This window comes from Eleutherodactylus coqui, chromosome 1 (genome assembly GCF_035609145.1).
Source record: "Eleutherodactylus coqui strain aEleCoq1 chromosome 1, aEleCoq1.hap1, whole genome shotgun sequence".
NCBI lineage: Eukaryota > Metazoa > Chordata > Amphibia > Anura > Eleutherodactylidae > Eleutherodactylus > Eleutherodactylus coqui.
Window position 1 is genome coordinate 454,594,145 of NC_089837.1, and position 14,987 is coordinate 454,609,131.

General features: G+C 43.8%; 1 protein-coding gene across 1 annotated transcript in view; it reads left to right on the plus strand.

Moving 5' to 3' along the window:
* Nucleotides 1-14,987, plus strand: part of CERS5 (ceramide synthase 5) — a 52,991-nt gene that overhangs the window by 12,307 nt on the left and 25,697 nt on the right. Inside the window, exon 2 of the mRNA XM_066584011.1 lies at nt 7,183-7,288. Coding sequence (XP_066440108.1) covers nt 7,183-7,288 — 106 coding nt within the window. The remainder of the gene's footprint in view (nt 1-7,182; nt 7,289-14,987) is intronic.

Here is a 14,987-nt window from a genome sequence, read left to right on the forward strand (position 1 = left end):
TGTTTTTCCATAGCGGGCTATGGGCTGGATTTGCTGCGAAATCCGGAGGCGGAATCCCACTCCGGATTTCGCATTGCAAATCCACCAGTGTGCAGGAGGCCTAGTGTGTCCTTTAATTTGCCCAGCAAGTGACAGTAATTGATTCGGCCCTTAAGATATTTTATTAATAAAAACTTTAACTGTTCCAAAAATTGGTTTCTGTGACCATTCCTGCTGACGTCTGTCTCTGCAGATCCAGAGTGCCGCCACTGTATCTTGTTTTGGTCTCAGGATCATAGTGCTGCAACAAAGTTTTATCACCAGTTGTTCCAATATGATTTTTAAGCATTTTGAGGAATCCCAGTGCAACTTTTTTGGATGTGCTCACTCCTGCGCTTCTGGTCAGCGGTCAATTATTTTGGCTCCTTTTTATCGAGTTTACCCTCCGGCAGGGAGTTCCACAGGCGCACTGCTCTTAGAAAAAGGTTCTTTACTGTATGTTGGTGTACAAACCTTATTTTCCCCCTAGACATAGAGGGCGACCCCATGTCAGTCCGGGGTATAAACAGATAATGGAATAGATCTCTGTATTGTCTCCTGATATACTTATACATAGTTATTAGGTCGACCCTCAGCTGCCTTTTTTTTTTTCTAAACTAAATAACCCCAATGGGTATTGTAGTCCGCCCATTCCATTTATTACTTTAGTTGCCTTTGTACCCGCACAAGCTATGATACGTCCTTGAGTACCGGTGCCAAAAACTACACAAACTGTATTTACACGGGGAGAGTGTGATATAGATTTGGGACTGTTGCAATATTTTTTTTAATTGCAAATGCATGAAAATTGCAGACAAAATGAGTGCAAGTGTTTGCGGTAGTTAAATGGGAAAATTATTAGACCCCCTTTTAAATCAGTTTTTTTTTTTTACCGTACGGATTAGAGGATTTTATATAAAAAAAATTTATATTATGTGGACACACACCGACATACATCATACATTAGTGTCAATGTGATGCCTAATCCACCACTTAATTTCCGTAAGATATTAGATCCGGACCTGAATGGTGACTTCCACCCACATTGTAGCATTCAGGAATAGCGCTTATAGAAGCACTTGACTACAACGTCGGAGAAAGTTTGGGGGATTAATATATATATATTTTTTTTTTGTGAGACTGACTTATGATTTTATTCAATCTGGTTCTTCTCATATTACGGTTAGACGCGTTTCTGGTTCTTATATTACGGTTCGACGCGTTTCTGTTGCTGTGATGCAACTCCTCAGGAACCGATTGTTTCTCAAATGGAAAAACACCCCAATAAATGTAACCCCGTTTGTCAACTGGAATGACACCCTCAAAAAGCTGGTAAAAATATAGCAGAAGCGCGCTCTATGTAGGCGGTGTCACGTCAATCACCCCACTCAGATGACTGGATTCTTTTCCCGTCTGATTCCAAGTTGGACAGAACTCACACGGGAACATCGCCTGTGCGAATCCATCCTGAGCGGCCCTGAATCCACCCCACTGCCTTGCAGGCCTTATTCATGCTGTAGGATCAGATGCCGCTCTTGCATGCTGACCAAATACATATTTGCCCTGCCCGTGTTTAGAATAACGAGCGCTCGGTAGACTTTCAAATTCACAGCTCGTTAATAATTTCCATGGCTTCTGCAATAAAAAGCAGCGGACTATCTCCCTTAAAGTGCAAGAAGGCTAATTTGATTGAGAATCCGCAATACAATCCGAGCACGAGCTTCTGATTGGCCGCTGTATAGGAACGCGCCCTTCTGAGAGCGATATACCGTCTAGTTACCAATGTATTCATTTCAAAGACGGATAAAGGAGTGATGGCTTAACACGGAAATGTAAGAAAACTGGTTCCTGCAATAAATTTTTTTTTTTCATGCTGATCTTTACTAAAATGTGTCAGGGGACAGGTCCTTAGTGACATGAAAACCTTCAGGTTTTGTCTCCTTAGACTAGGCTGGCAGGTTTAAGGACAAGTGACATGACGTGTAGACGTATTGCAAATGATTATTATTTTTTTCCTCTCTCCATTTCTGACCCTTGCGTGTAAATATTGTGGGTCATCAAACTATTTAAAGTAAACATGCTGCCGCTCACCGTTGTACATGTGGCTGGTCACCAGCGATCACCGTGATAAGCGGTAATGCGGTCAGGCCAGCAGCTAGTTATGTCATCACCCTAGGCTTATCGATGGTAACTGATATGCCGGCATGTACAAGCAGAGTCTCTGGTGTCTGTGAAATGCTACCTGCCTGTCAGTCAACAGAATTACTAGCGCCTTTGTTAGGGCGCTGGTACACGGGTGCCGCCACTGCTTGCAATGTAGAGCTAGTTGCTGGCTTGAACCTGGAACGGCAAGTTCAGCCTGGAAATCGTGAGCGCTCGTGTAGTAACACACAAGCGGAATTTTCCACAAGTCACGAGAAACCACAATGGTCCATGTGGATTTTGATAGGGAGTGAAAGTGGCTTAAATTGGCCTGCAATTCCACAACGGGAAATTCTGCTGTGTCCCAGCGCAAATATTCTGCCTATGTGAAAGGGCCCTTAGAACCGGGAGCCTGCCTCTTCCCAGAAGAATTTTAACTGCTTGACATACTTCAAGGGGTTGTCTCGCGAAAGCAAGTGGGGTTAAGCACTTCTGTATGGCCATATTAATGCACTTTGTAATATACATCGTGCATTAAATATGAGCCATACAGAAGTTATTCACTTACCTTTCCTGCGCTGGCGTCCCCGTCTCCATGGCTCCGTCTAACTTCAGCGTCTAATCGCCCGATGGGAAGGGTCTTCTGCCTTCAGGTCTGTCCGGCAGCAGCGGCGTTCTGGCTCTGCCCCCTTCTACGCATAATCGCGTAGCTCTGCCCCATCACGTGTGCGGATTCCAGCCTCCTGATTGGCTGGAGTCTGCACACGTGACGGGGCGGAGCTACGCAATGACGCGTAGAAGGGGGCGGAGCCAGAACGTCGCTCGTGCCAGACCGAGCCGAAGGCAGAAGACCCTTCTGCACAAGCGCGTCTAATCGGGAGATTAGACGCTGAAGTTAGACGGATCCATGGCAACGGGGACGCCAGCGCAGGGAAGGTAAGTGAATAACTTCTGTATGGCTCATATTTAATGCACGATGTATATTACAAAGTGCATTAATATGGCCATACAAAAGTGCTGAACCCCACTTGCTTTCGTGAGACAACCCCTTTAAGGGGCTGGAAGTCGGTGTTTTAGGAGTATTTTTTTGGAGGCTCTTGCTATCACTCAAAGATGGACACATGAATGTGAAATTTCACCTTGTGGTAGTACTAAGGCTAGTTTTTTGCCTATGCTGTGGGATTCCATTACAAGAGTCAAACGACGTTGAGACAGAACCCCCACTTTCATTAGTCAATTGGACACAACTTTGGTGTTTTGTCTTGACAAGGATTCTTAGTTTGTTTCCATTATAATTGGACTAAAGAATTGTGTCCTTTCACTACAGTAAAAAATACCCCATATTTCATATGTGTTAAGGCCTGACCAAATTGTTAATTTAAAGCCATACACAATCAATGATGGTAACACAAATGGGGGAGTGTATCATGAAGCAGTCTAAACAGGTTAAAATGCTTAAAGTTCACTGAATTCCTAACTTTCAGACGCACTGCCAAAGTAGAAGAAATAAGGACATAAGTAATGTCCCTAACAATGACCTTGTTACTGCTCCTAGCTAACTACGGGGCACCCACCCTGACAAGGGTGACCCTGCTCCTCAATGATTTTACAATATTACTGCACCCTTTTGTGCCATATTCAAAAACTCCCAACATGTTTCTCCCACTTAAAGAATTAAAAAGGTTCATCAAGGGGATAAAGCTATATTAGGGTGAAAGGGGGTTGTAAACAGTTAATGGCCCCTCTGTAGGCTATGTCACCAATAGTAGATCAGCAGGTAACTACTGCCTGGGAACCCCGCTAATCGGCCGTTTGCTAAGCTGATTTCTGCAGGAAACAGACAGCTGCTGTTCTCACTGCAGTGAGCATGCATGGTATTACAGGCCATTCACATCAATGGGATTTTTGCCTGTAATACCAAGCCTAACCACTGCAGGGAGAATGGAGCTGTCTGCTTCCAGCAGAAATCGGCTCAGTACATGAGGATACTGGCCCAGCAAACATCTGATCTGCGGGGATCCTGGGCGGTAAACCCTCGCCGAACTTCTATTGATGTCCTAAATCTGTGTATATAGTTTTATCTAATAACTTGGTCAGGTGTGTTTTAATACATATTAAGATGTATGTTTTATGGGGGGAATTATTTCTGCAGTAAATATATGGTATTGTACCCCTGGTGTTTATCATATGGTGCCAGTGACTTATAGAATGGTGTAGCTGACTACGCAATTCTATATTGTAGATACAATGGAAATGAATCCTTGTCAAATACCAAATGAGTGTCCTCTTGACTACTGAAAGTGGCTCTGTTCAGGGCTTCCGCCTAAATGCTAATTTTTGGAACTTGTGATGGAACCCTAAAGTGTGGATGACAAGGGTGTGAGAACAAATCCTAATGGTGAGGTTCCCCCAACTTAAAAGTGCAGTCCCAGTAATAAGACAAGGTCTCCTGCTTTTTGCATTTGCGCTGCTTGCTCTGTGATTTAGATGTTGGCATCGCTTCAAAAGGGGTGGTTGATATCCTTGTACCCGAGCCAGGCTACCTGCAAAAATGGATTGTGAAAATGTTAACTCCCTAAGGATCAAGCACAATATACGGTGCTTGGTTCTGGACTCTAATCTGGTCGGTAGCAGAAGTACGGCGCAGGATTAAAGCCTCTGCTCCTGCAATCAAGCAGGATCAGGTTGGATCCTCTGTTGTCAGACACAGCCGAGGACCCGGAGGAGAAGATGGAAGCTGTTTTTAACTGCTTCTGCTTTTCTTCTTTCCAGGCTACCTATGAGCGCTATGTACTAAAGAGTGAGAGTGGAAATGTTAGTTCTGCTTATGCAATCCAGATCAGGTCTGTTAGTGCGTACTGGTGCATTATGTCTTCACCGGTACTAGGGGTGGAGACATGGGTTGGCTGGCCAGGACGACAGGGAACACCTACGTAATGCCCCCGTAGCACCTTGCATGCTCTGGCGAGGACTGACAGCTGTCCTGTAGCACCTTGCATGTGATCACCACCCCGTCCTGCGCTCTGTTGGCCGGCTCTGGCGAGGACTGACAGCTGCCCCGTTTTGCGCTGTGATGGCCGGCTTTGGCGAAGACTGACAGCTGCTGTTTGTCCGGAGCACTTTAACAATCTGGAGGCCAACGGACGCGCTTCCAAGAGATTTTGGCCTAAAAACCTGCTCTTGGCGGCATCAGCTAGGTCAAGCACCAGTAGCTGGCCAGCAATCTGGGCGGGGGTGACGGGATGCTGCTTCCATACACCCGGCCCTGAATGTCTCGCCGAACCAATCACAAACTATGGCTGTGCACTTTAACAAAGGCCGAACAACCCAGGTCTCCACGCATTCTACTGGTGGAGACATAATGCACCAGTACCATAGCCAGGTACCCTGTTAGTGACTACTGTCACACTAGAGGGATGGTTTCCCCTGTAACTGGGGCTCCTATGTGTGAAACAAAGACCATGTGAATGACCCCCAGAGGTCTTGTGACATCATGGGCGACATAGATGCAATAATTAATGAAAGATTACAGAATAAATTGAAAATATATGCATAAAAAAGAAGAAAAAATTGCCCTGTGTCACAGGAAAAAAACAAATAAATTCTTTTGATAGCTGAAGGGGATAAAAAAACAGTAAAACCGCCACATGGGTGAAATCCCTAAAGTGTCTGATCCTTTCAGACAAAACACCCTGGTCCTGAAGGGGACTCTGTAATGAGCTGCTCCTGGGGTAATGTAGATTGTAACTGTAGTCAAGCAGTTTGCTCTTTATATTAAATGGAAAGGATGCACTTCTACTTTTTTTTTCTTTCTTTTTTTTTTTTTTTTTAGGAGGTAAGACCTCTCTGCTCTCCTGACAAGGCCATTTTTGTCTTTCGGTTGCCCCCAGGCAATTATGGCGTTATTGTAATTAGCGCTGAACTTTCTAAATGGGTCATCTGGCTATAAATTCACACTTTAACATTTGAGCCAAATAACTTAAAACAAAAGATACTTACCTGTTCTTGGTCCCGGCAATCCAGCCCTGCAGTTCTCCGGTCCATGACAGTAGAAGTCAGGTGGTCACTAGCTGACAATTTAAGACCACCGCATCGCCATTCTGAACTCTTGCCATCATGGTGCCCAGGATATGAGCGCTGATGCCAAGAGCATAAGTGGCGGCGCTGTGCGCTCTAACCCTGGGTTCACATAGGGCAGTAATCTTGTGGAATGTCCGGACCCGAAAAAACGCGAGATATCCGCAGGATAAGCGCAGCTTTAAAAGCCGTGGGTTTTAAAGCGGCTTCGCGGTCTGCCTTTCTGCTGCAGCCATCTCTCGCCATAGAGAAGCCGAGGCCGCTGTGAAAATGAAAAAAGAATTTACATGCTGTATCTTTATTTTCTGCGTTGCACGTCCGTTTCTGTGCGGATTGGAGCCGTGGGCGGAATTGCTGAGCGGAATTCCATGGCAATTCCGTCCCTTGTGAACCCAGCCTAACAGAAGTCAAGTGACCGCTGTCTGCTAGAGACCGAGAGAATTGCATGGCTGGATCGCCAGGGCTAAGGACACAAGTACTGGATTGGTTTCTTTTTTTAACTCGTCTGGTTGTACAATTGTAAATTCACTGTTTACAGTTATAGCCGCCTTTAAAATTTGCATGTCGATCACATGATTTCTGACACTGTCAAAATTCTTGGCAACCCTCCCAAGTTCTCAAGAAAAAGCAACCAAAATCACCATTGAGCCCTGCCCAATTGTGTAGAAGAAAAAAAAAGCCTTTGGCACAAGAATTGTGTTTTTTGTTACTCTAGAATTGTTTTAAAGCCTTTTTCTTTAATTTCATAAATATAAAAAAACCCATAATTTAACAGTTTGAGGGAACACTTAGTACTTGGCACATGCACTGCACTGGGTGAGTTTAAATGCTCCTGCTGGCAGCGGTTCTATGCCCTGCGTTGCGTCGTGGTTGGTGGCTTTCTGTTGATCACTGATATCATCATGCTGATATTGAGATCTGATTTTAGATATTCATGTCTTCCAGGTTTATTGCTAAGCCATGCGCACTACAACTGGGTCTCCAGGGCAGCGGACCCCGACTAGCACAGCCGAATGCCATCCTAGAAAAAGTCTTCATATCAATCACAAAGGTCAGTAACTAAACTACGTAGCACGTGGAACATGGAACATGACGGACAGAGCTGTGCAATGTTGATTAACCCCTTCCAGTGTGCCATACGGCTATATGTTTCCTAACTGCCTATGCCCCGTGCAGTTAAGGACGTAAGTAGCCGTCTGCAGCATATGCTGCGTATGGAGCGGGTTTTTTTTGTTTATTTTTCTAGAAAAAAAGAATAGAACGAAAAACCATCTGTTATATGTACTCCAAAATGGTACCAATAAACTACAAGTCGTCCCCCCATGTAGCTGCCGAATGTTACCAGTAAAGTAAAGTTTTGAAAGTGGGGGCAGAACTTTTGAATGTGGCCTGGACACAGGAGCATCAATGAGCCTTGGTCATGAAAGGGTTAAATGTGTGTAAGTTCACTTTAACTAATGCAGCAGCAATATATTTGTCAGCATTGTATGGCTCATTCTCTTCATTCCATGTGCTTTTATCTCATGCACAAAGTTCAGGGCCAATTAAAGGCTCATTCAAATCTGTCCTTTAGGGAAGAAAACTGCACGTATGAGCCATACGGATTAATCCTACGACTGAACGGACCCCACTAACTATAATGGGGGCAATTCTCTTTCCGTCCAATACTTTACCGGACGAGATAGCATTAGGTGGAGCTCATTTCATCTGGTATTTTAACAAGAATCTGCGACGGGCTATGGCTGGATCCTCCGACACCGATGTGAACGGTTCCTAATGTGAACACGTATTTGGAAGTTTGAAGCTCATGCAAACTTCATGCGGTCGTAGCCCTGTTCAAGTTCAAACCCCTTCTCGTTGCGGCAAGGTATAAGTGCCATAAATGTGTTGTGTTCAGTTTGGCAATCTTCTAACACATGCTTACAAAATGATTTAGCACCAAGAGCCTTATTCATTTGGGTGCGTAAATTAATTACACCCTGTACGTGTCTTTACATGCTGGAGAGAGAGGATTTAATGGTGGCACGCCAGCACTACAAGCCTTTACGTCTACACTAAAATTATTACACCATTTCTAAAAGGCTATTAAAAAGTTCCTCTTGCAGTAATGACTTGAAGAGGTTTTCCAGTGAAATACTATTGATGACCTATCCTTGGGGTAGGTAATCAATAGTTGATCGACTGGGGTCCGTCGCGCGGGACCTTGACCGATCCGCTGAGAGGGCGCATGCTGTCAGCGCTGCAAATACAGAGGTCAGGGCAAAAGCCTCCGCACCCACCTCCTTGTGGCAGGCGCTTGTAATTGCAGGCACAGCTCCCATTGATTTAAATGAGAGCCGCACCTGTCACTACACGAAAGTCAGCGCAGAGGCTTCCACTCCGACTTCTGTGTATTTGCGACACTGACAGCATGTGCCCACTAAGCTGATTTGGTCGGGGTCCCAAGTGACAGACCCTGGCCGATCAACTATTGATGACCTATCCTGATAAGTCATTAATAGTATTTCCCTGGAAAACCCCTTTAAGGAGCGATGGCCATTCAAGTGAATGGGGATAGAGCGGGTCGGGTATCGTTCCGACCCACCTGTGTGTCTCTGTAAACTGTGTTTGGGCAACTATCGGCCCGTGTAAAGGTAATAGAACATGCCTGAGAGATGCGGTGCCAGTCAGCCTGCCCCCATACATATTGGATCGTGTGTCCATCTTAATACAGCCTTGTGAGTGTGTTCCATAGTTCACAACTGTGATCAGAGGTCACTTTTCCTTGACAGCGTCTTGTGAGATATTGGAACATGTGAAATGACTGCATTATCATTGAGATAAGCTCTCTGACTTCTGGCAGCTCGTAGGGTTTGTTATCGCTATCCTTTGCACCTTGACCACTATTATGTGAAAAGTGTGGTAGGGTTTTGTTCTCTCCTCCATCCTTCAGATTCGCATGGTCCAGTGAGAATAAGAATAATCTGTGTAAATGCTGCGAGTGACTGAATGACTAACGAGAATTTGTTCGCTTATTGTTCGGCGTTCAGTTCTTGCAGGCATAAAAATCATGGCGACCGGCCCGTGTGAACAGGCAGTTTGTCTCCGAACGACTGCCTGTTCACTGTGAAGGCAGGTGGGTGTAAGCTATCTCCAGCTGCTTCTGTTCACCAAGCAAATATTGTGTGAAAGCATTGTTGGGATGACTGTCGGGTGCTAAACAGTGTAAAAAGACCCTTACAGATTCCTGATTTTAACCTTTTCCAATCCCGTATTGGACCTCGTCCGACATTCAGATTTCCCTGATGCCGGGTGAGCTCCAACGCGTTTCTAACACTATGCAGAATAGATCTCCAACGTTTGGGTTCCGTTCTGCATACTCTTCATTTCTAATTTCTCCAAATGATATAATTAGTGAAATTAGAAATGAAGAGTCTTGTAATATAAATGTATGATATTATATTTACAGGATTATTACAAATGATCTTCCCGATGTGAAGCACTCATAACTAAATTTTCAAAAAGTTGCTAATAAAAGCGTCATGAAAGTTCATTTTTAGGTTTCTGTTGAGTAATTCCAGGGAATCCGCAACATGCTTTCCCACCCCAAATTAATAGCTGGGGAGTGTGTGGGTGGCAGGCAAACTGGATTGAAAGGGTTAATGGGTTCCATGAGGCTTCAATTGTCTCTGCCAGCTCTAGTAGTGACTTATTCTGCACTATTGGAGGGGGTTTTTAGGATTAAAAAGGGGTTTGTACATAAGTGTTGTGAAATAATAGGGAAAAAATATCAGTTTTGAACTCCTTGAATGGCCGCCTGGTCTAATGCAGGAGCCCAGATCTTCTGCAGCATCTTCCAGGATCGTATCGGCAGGGACCAGAGGGGTTGAGGTGAATACTCCATGCTCCCCACCTCATTAGTGCTCATTAAAGCTAATGTGATCCATTAAGGCCCATTGTGTTCAGAGTCCATATGAAACTGACATCTTGAAGGTCTAAACACAGCCCAATGGCCCTTTTACACGGGCCGACAGTCTTTTAATCTGCCAGAGTTCTGACGTCACCGTGCAGTGTGTTCAGACTGAAGGACATCGCTGCGTTCTCGCTCAACGCTTGACATGTAACGAGAAGACCGCCATAAGCAACTGAGAACGAAAAGTCAGATTGTTGTTTTTTTTTTTTTTCCCACTCTTACACTGAATGATTATTGCTTAATTCCATTAGTTTGAACAAATTTTGAACGATTATAGTTATGTGTAAATGGGACATAGAGATCCCTCCATATCAACGATATGTCAACATTTAATGACTAATCATCGCTCTGTATGAAAGCAAACCTCTCTTCTAATTGACTATCCAGGATAGTTGCTCCATGTAAAGGAGGTACCAGAATTGTGTGTACCCGGACATTCACTATAGTGGGGATTTCCCATTAGTGCACAAAGCAATAGTAGTAATGATTGCAATATAACATTACTATAAAAGGCTGATCCAAACGCACACGGGGAAATACAAAGAAATCTAGATTTGCTTCCTCTGGGGATCAGATGTTCGTTGCGAGATCCATTGAACTTCAGTGAGATGGAACAGACTTTTAGCATTGAGGTTATCTGACCCCTGTTTGTCGTTCCAGTCTTTGTCTAGATGTGGACTGAATTAGCCAGAACATCTACATTCATCTTTTGTCTGACTCCTTTTATATATACGTCCTGCAGAAAGCGCCAACGCATACAAACTGTATACTAGCGCTGTATATCGGAGCACTTGGTGTCATATTCATAGGCCTAGTCGGGGGCAGATGTGCTCATTGTTGTACAGCAGATACAACCTGCTGGCTTTGTCATTCACTGAATAGGACTATGTAACACAATCACAGGATGTAATTGATAGTCTTTTGACACTAGTTAAAGGGGGGGCGGCCCACCGTCAGAATCGTATCTAACTTTGTGACTATAGGATGCACCCAGATTTAATCCATAGAAAATGGGGGGGGAAAAAGCAGCTGCTGCTTAGAATTGACCCCAAACACCTCGGTAGATGGAAGGAAATAAGAATCATGGCTTGTGCCACACTAGCCTTCTGGACTTTGCTACATAGGCGGACGTGATAAACGGGACTGTGGGAGGGCTTAATAGAATGCTGGTGAAAGTAATATACTGCAGTATTGTAGTTTATTGTACAAGTAATCAATTGTAAGTTCAAGTCCCCTATTGAGACTGAGTTAATACAAAAAAATAAATAAAAAAACTATCAAAATTTAGTCTCCTCCATTAACGTAACAAAAAGTAAACACTTGGCATTGTAGCGTGAAAGTCTGATGTATTAGGCTGTGTTCACACGGGACGGATTTGCTACGGAATTTTCATGCAAATTGTCTGCACAGAAATCCCCCCCCCCACGCAGCTCTTAATCCCGGGATTAGCCGGTAAAGTGGAGAAGATTTTGCAAAAATCTTGTCCACGCGCCGCAGCCAAACTGTGCGGAAACAGCCATGCGGCGTGCAAATTAAAGGCGCAGCATGTCAATCCCCCCCCCCCCTCCCCCTTTTCCGCAGCGGCCTGTCTGCTCTCTATGGGGAGAGATGGCTGCTGCGGAAATGCAGGCGGCGAGGCCGCTCCAAAACCTGCAGCTGCCGTCTTCCAGTGTAATTCTTGCAGATTTTCGATGCGGCCAATCTGCAAGAATTCCACAGCGAATCTGTCCCGTGTGAACCCAGCCTTAAAGTAATACCTTGTTTATCATGCAAAAAAAATGCCACGTTCCAGAATTGCGTGTGTGTTTTATGTTTATCCCAACTACAAGAAAGCATTTCATAGAAGGCACTAATGGTACCCATGAACCACAGCTCTTGTCTCAAGAAAACAAGTGTTCATGCAGTGCCATTGAGCAATAATTTAATTATGGGTGGCAGAGGATGGCGCTAGAAAGTAATTTTTAAAATTTTTGATTTTTTTCACTGTACTAGTTAACACCTTAGTAACTGCCCTGTAGTGTTTTTACGTCCTGCAGCTGCAGGACGCGTGTGGAGGGAGATCGAACTGCGACCTCCCTCCATATATTGCGGGTGTCAGCTGTTTCTCACAGCTGACGCCCATGGGCAACAGCCCCAACAAGCCACGTAGCCGATCGGGGCTGTTAACCATTTAAATGCCGCTGTCCTTTCTGACAGCGGCATTTAAATTGCCCAAACGATGAGATCACGGGGAGCCGTGCGGGTGTCATGGCAGCTGGGGGGCTGGCATTACATCATACTGCAGGAGCGATCAAAGCATCACATTCTGTGGTCCCCCCTGGGGACTAAAAGAAAATGTAAAAAAAAAATTTTTTTTTTTTTTTTACTTTTTAATAAAAAAAGTGTAGTAGGGTGAAAAAACAAAACAAAAAACATTTTGCCATACTGGTTTTTCCAGCGTATGAAACAACTTTTTGTTTTGTGCGCAGAAGATGGAGACAGAAAGTTGATTTAAGAAAATTCAATACAAGTAATTTAGCAAAAAAAACCCTATTTTATATTTTGTTGCAGTTTGTGTGCCGTAGAAACAAGACGCACCAAAAGGTGGCGGAATGTCTTTTTTTTTTTTTTTTCCCCCCCCATTTCTCTTCACTTTGAACGTTTTTAAAGTTCTTCAGTACATTATATGATTCATTAAATAATACCATTAAAAAAATAAAACTCGTTCTGCAAAAAAACAAGCCCTCATACAGTTAGATGGGTGGATAAATAAAGCTTAATTAAGATTTTTTTTTTTTTTTTGGGAATGAAAATGTAAAAAACAAAAAAGACTTGTCTCGAAGGGGTTAAATAAGAATAAAATGAATTCGGAAGCTTGCTGACCCACAGAATAAAGTGTTCTTGACATTTTTACAGCACAACAACTTTTGTATTTGAAAAACTTTTTCAAAACTGCTATGGCACATCAAATGGTACCATTGAGAAATAAAACTCTCCCCACAAAATGTAAGTCCTCTTGTAGGCATGTCAACTGAAAAAAATGTTTTTGTTTGGATCTCCCTGATTTCAAAAAGAGGCCAATGGCTGGTCATTAGGGGGTTAAATTGGGATTTTCCACTTTTAAAGACCAAGGAACATGTACTCCTTCCCTTTTTTCCTATAATAAAATTGTGTGTATGTATATATGCAGTCAAAAGTTTTAGAACACCCAACTATTCCAGTGTTTGTTTGTTTTTCCCCCCTTTTTGTTTACACCAGGGGTTTCCAAACTTTTTTTCGTCATGGAGCCCTTTTTGAAGCCAGTTTCTTGTGGAGCCCCAAGGTGTGGTCAGAGGAGGGGTTAGGGGAGGGGCTTATCACAACATAGAATTTTTACCTCCATCGCTAAAGAAAAACATCACAAGTTGGTGCTTTGAGATTTTTGTGCGCTGCGTTTCTAACATTAAAAAGTCCCATTGACATCCGTGTTAAAAAAAAACGCATCGTAAACGCAGAGTTAAAGACGTAAGTGGGTAGGAGCCCTAACGCTGGAGTACTGGATGGGCTATTGATATACATTATAGTTAAAATGAACATGCCGTGGAACTAAATGCCGCACCTCGTGTCAGTGTCCACACGGGTTTTATGCAGATTTTTTCAAACTCTCATCCACTTTGCTGCTACTGTACAGTACACTACAGTGGTGAGCAGCTGTCGGAACGCGGAGCCCCAAGGGCACAGTTTGGGAACCGGTGGTTTACACAATTTAATGTCTCAAATATACTTTGAAATGAAAGCTAGAAGAACAAATAAGCACGTTAAGATGACTAAAAATGGATTAACTTCATCTCACCAAATTAAATCTAGATTTGTGACTCTTCACAGTAGCCCCATCCAGCTGATATAACAGCTTTACACAATTGAGGCATTCTTTCTACAATTGCCTTCAGATGATATTCTGAAATTTCTTCCCAACATTGTTGCAGAAGTTCCCACAAATGTGCTGCATTTGTAGGTTGCTTTGCTTTCACCCTTCTTTCCAGTTCATCCCAAACAAGCTCAATGGGGTTAGTCTGGAGACTATACAAGCCATTCCATTCTTTGAAGCCTACCAGCATCTTGTCATAAGTAGTTCTGACATGACCAAGAAGTATATTTTGTATCATTGACTTGCTGTAATATGGATCCCTGACCAACTAGGTGTGCACCATAGGGTTATGTATGGCACAGCAAAATGCAATGGTGGCCCCTTTTTGTCCAATGTGCCAGTTATGCTGTGTAAATTGCCAACTCTCAATCCAGCAGAAGAGCCCCAGATGATTACATGTCCTCATGCAATGTGTGACACAACATACAAAAACCCTGTGTGATGTATCAAAGATGTCAAATTTTGATTCAGCATTCTACTGGAGGTGCATCTTGGCCCAGGCAAGTTTTTGCTACAGTAGGGCTCCAATCCACAGGTGTGTGTTCTCCGCGTATTACACATGTGATGCTTGGCACGGTGAACAGTTCATGAAAGCCAATGGACTTTCATTGATCCATGCACATGAGATGTAGATACGCACAAGAAATAGATCACAACATGCTCTATTTCTATGCGTACTACGCAGAGTGAGACCTACACATGTGTATCGGCTGCGTATGCAACACTATTCTTTTGCAATGCATTGCGTATGGGCGGCATTTTAATGCTCAACCCGGCTATGAAATGGAGCAGGGAATTTTATAAGGTCACACTGTGCGAGTGATACATGGGCATGTGCTGTGCACTCGCAGCCATACGTGGGCTCTGCCAGCAGACCCTGTATTTACAAACTTTGGGTCAATGCTGTATTAG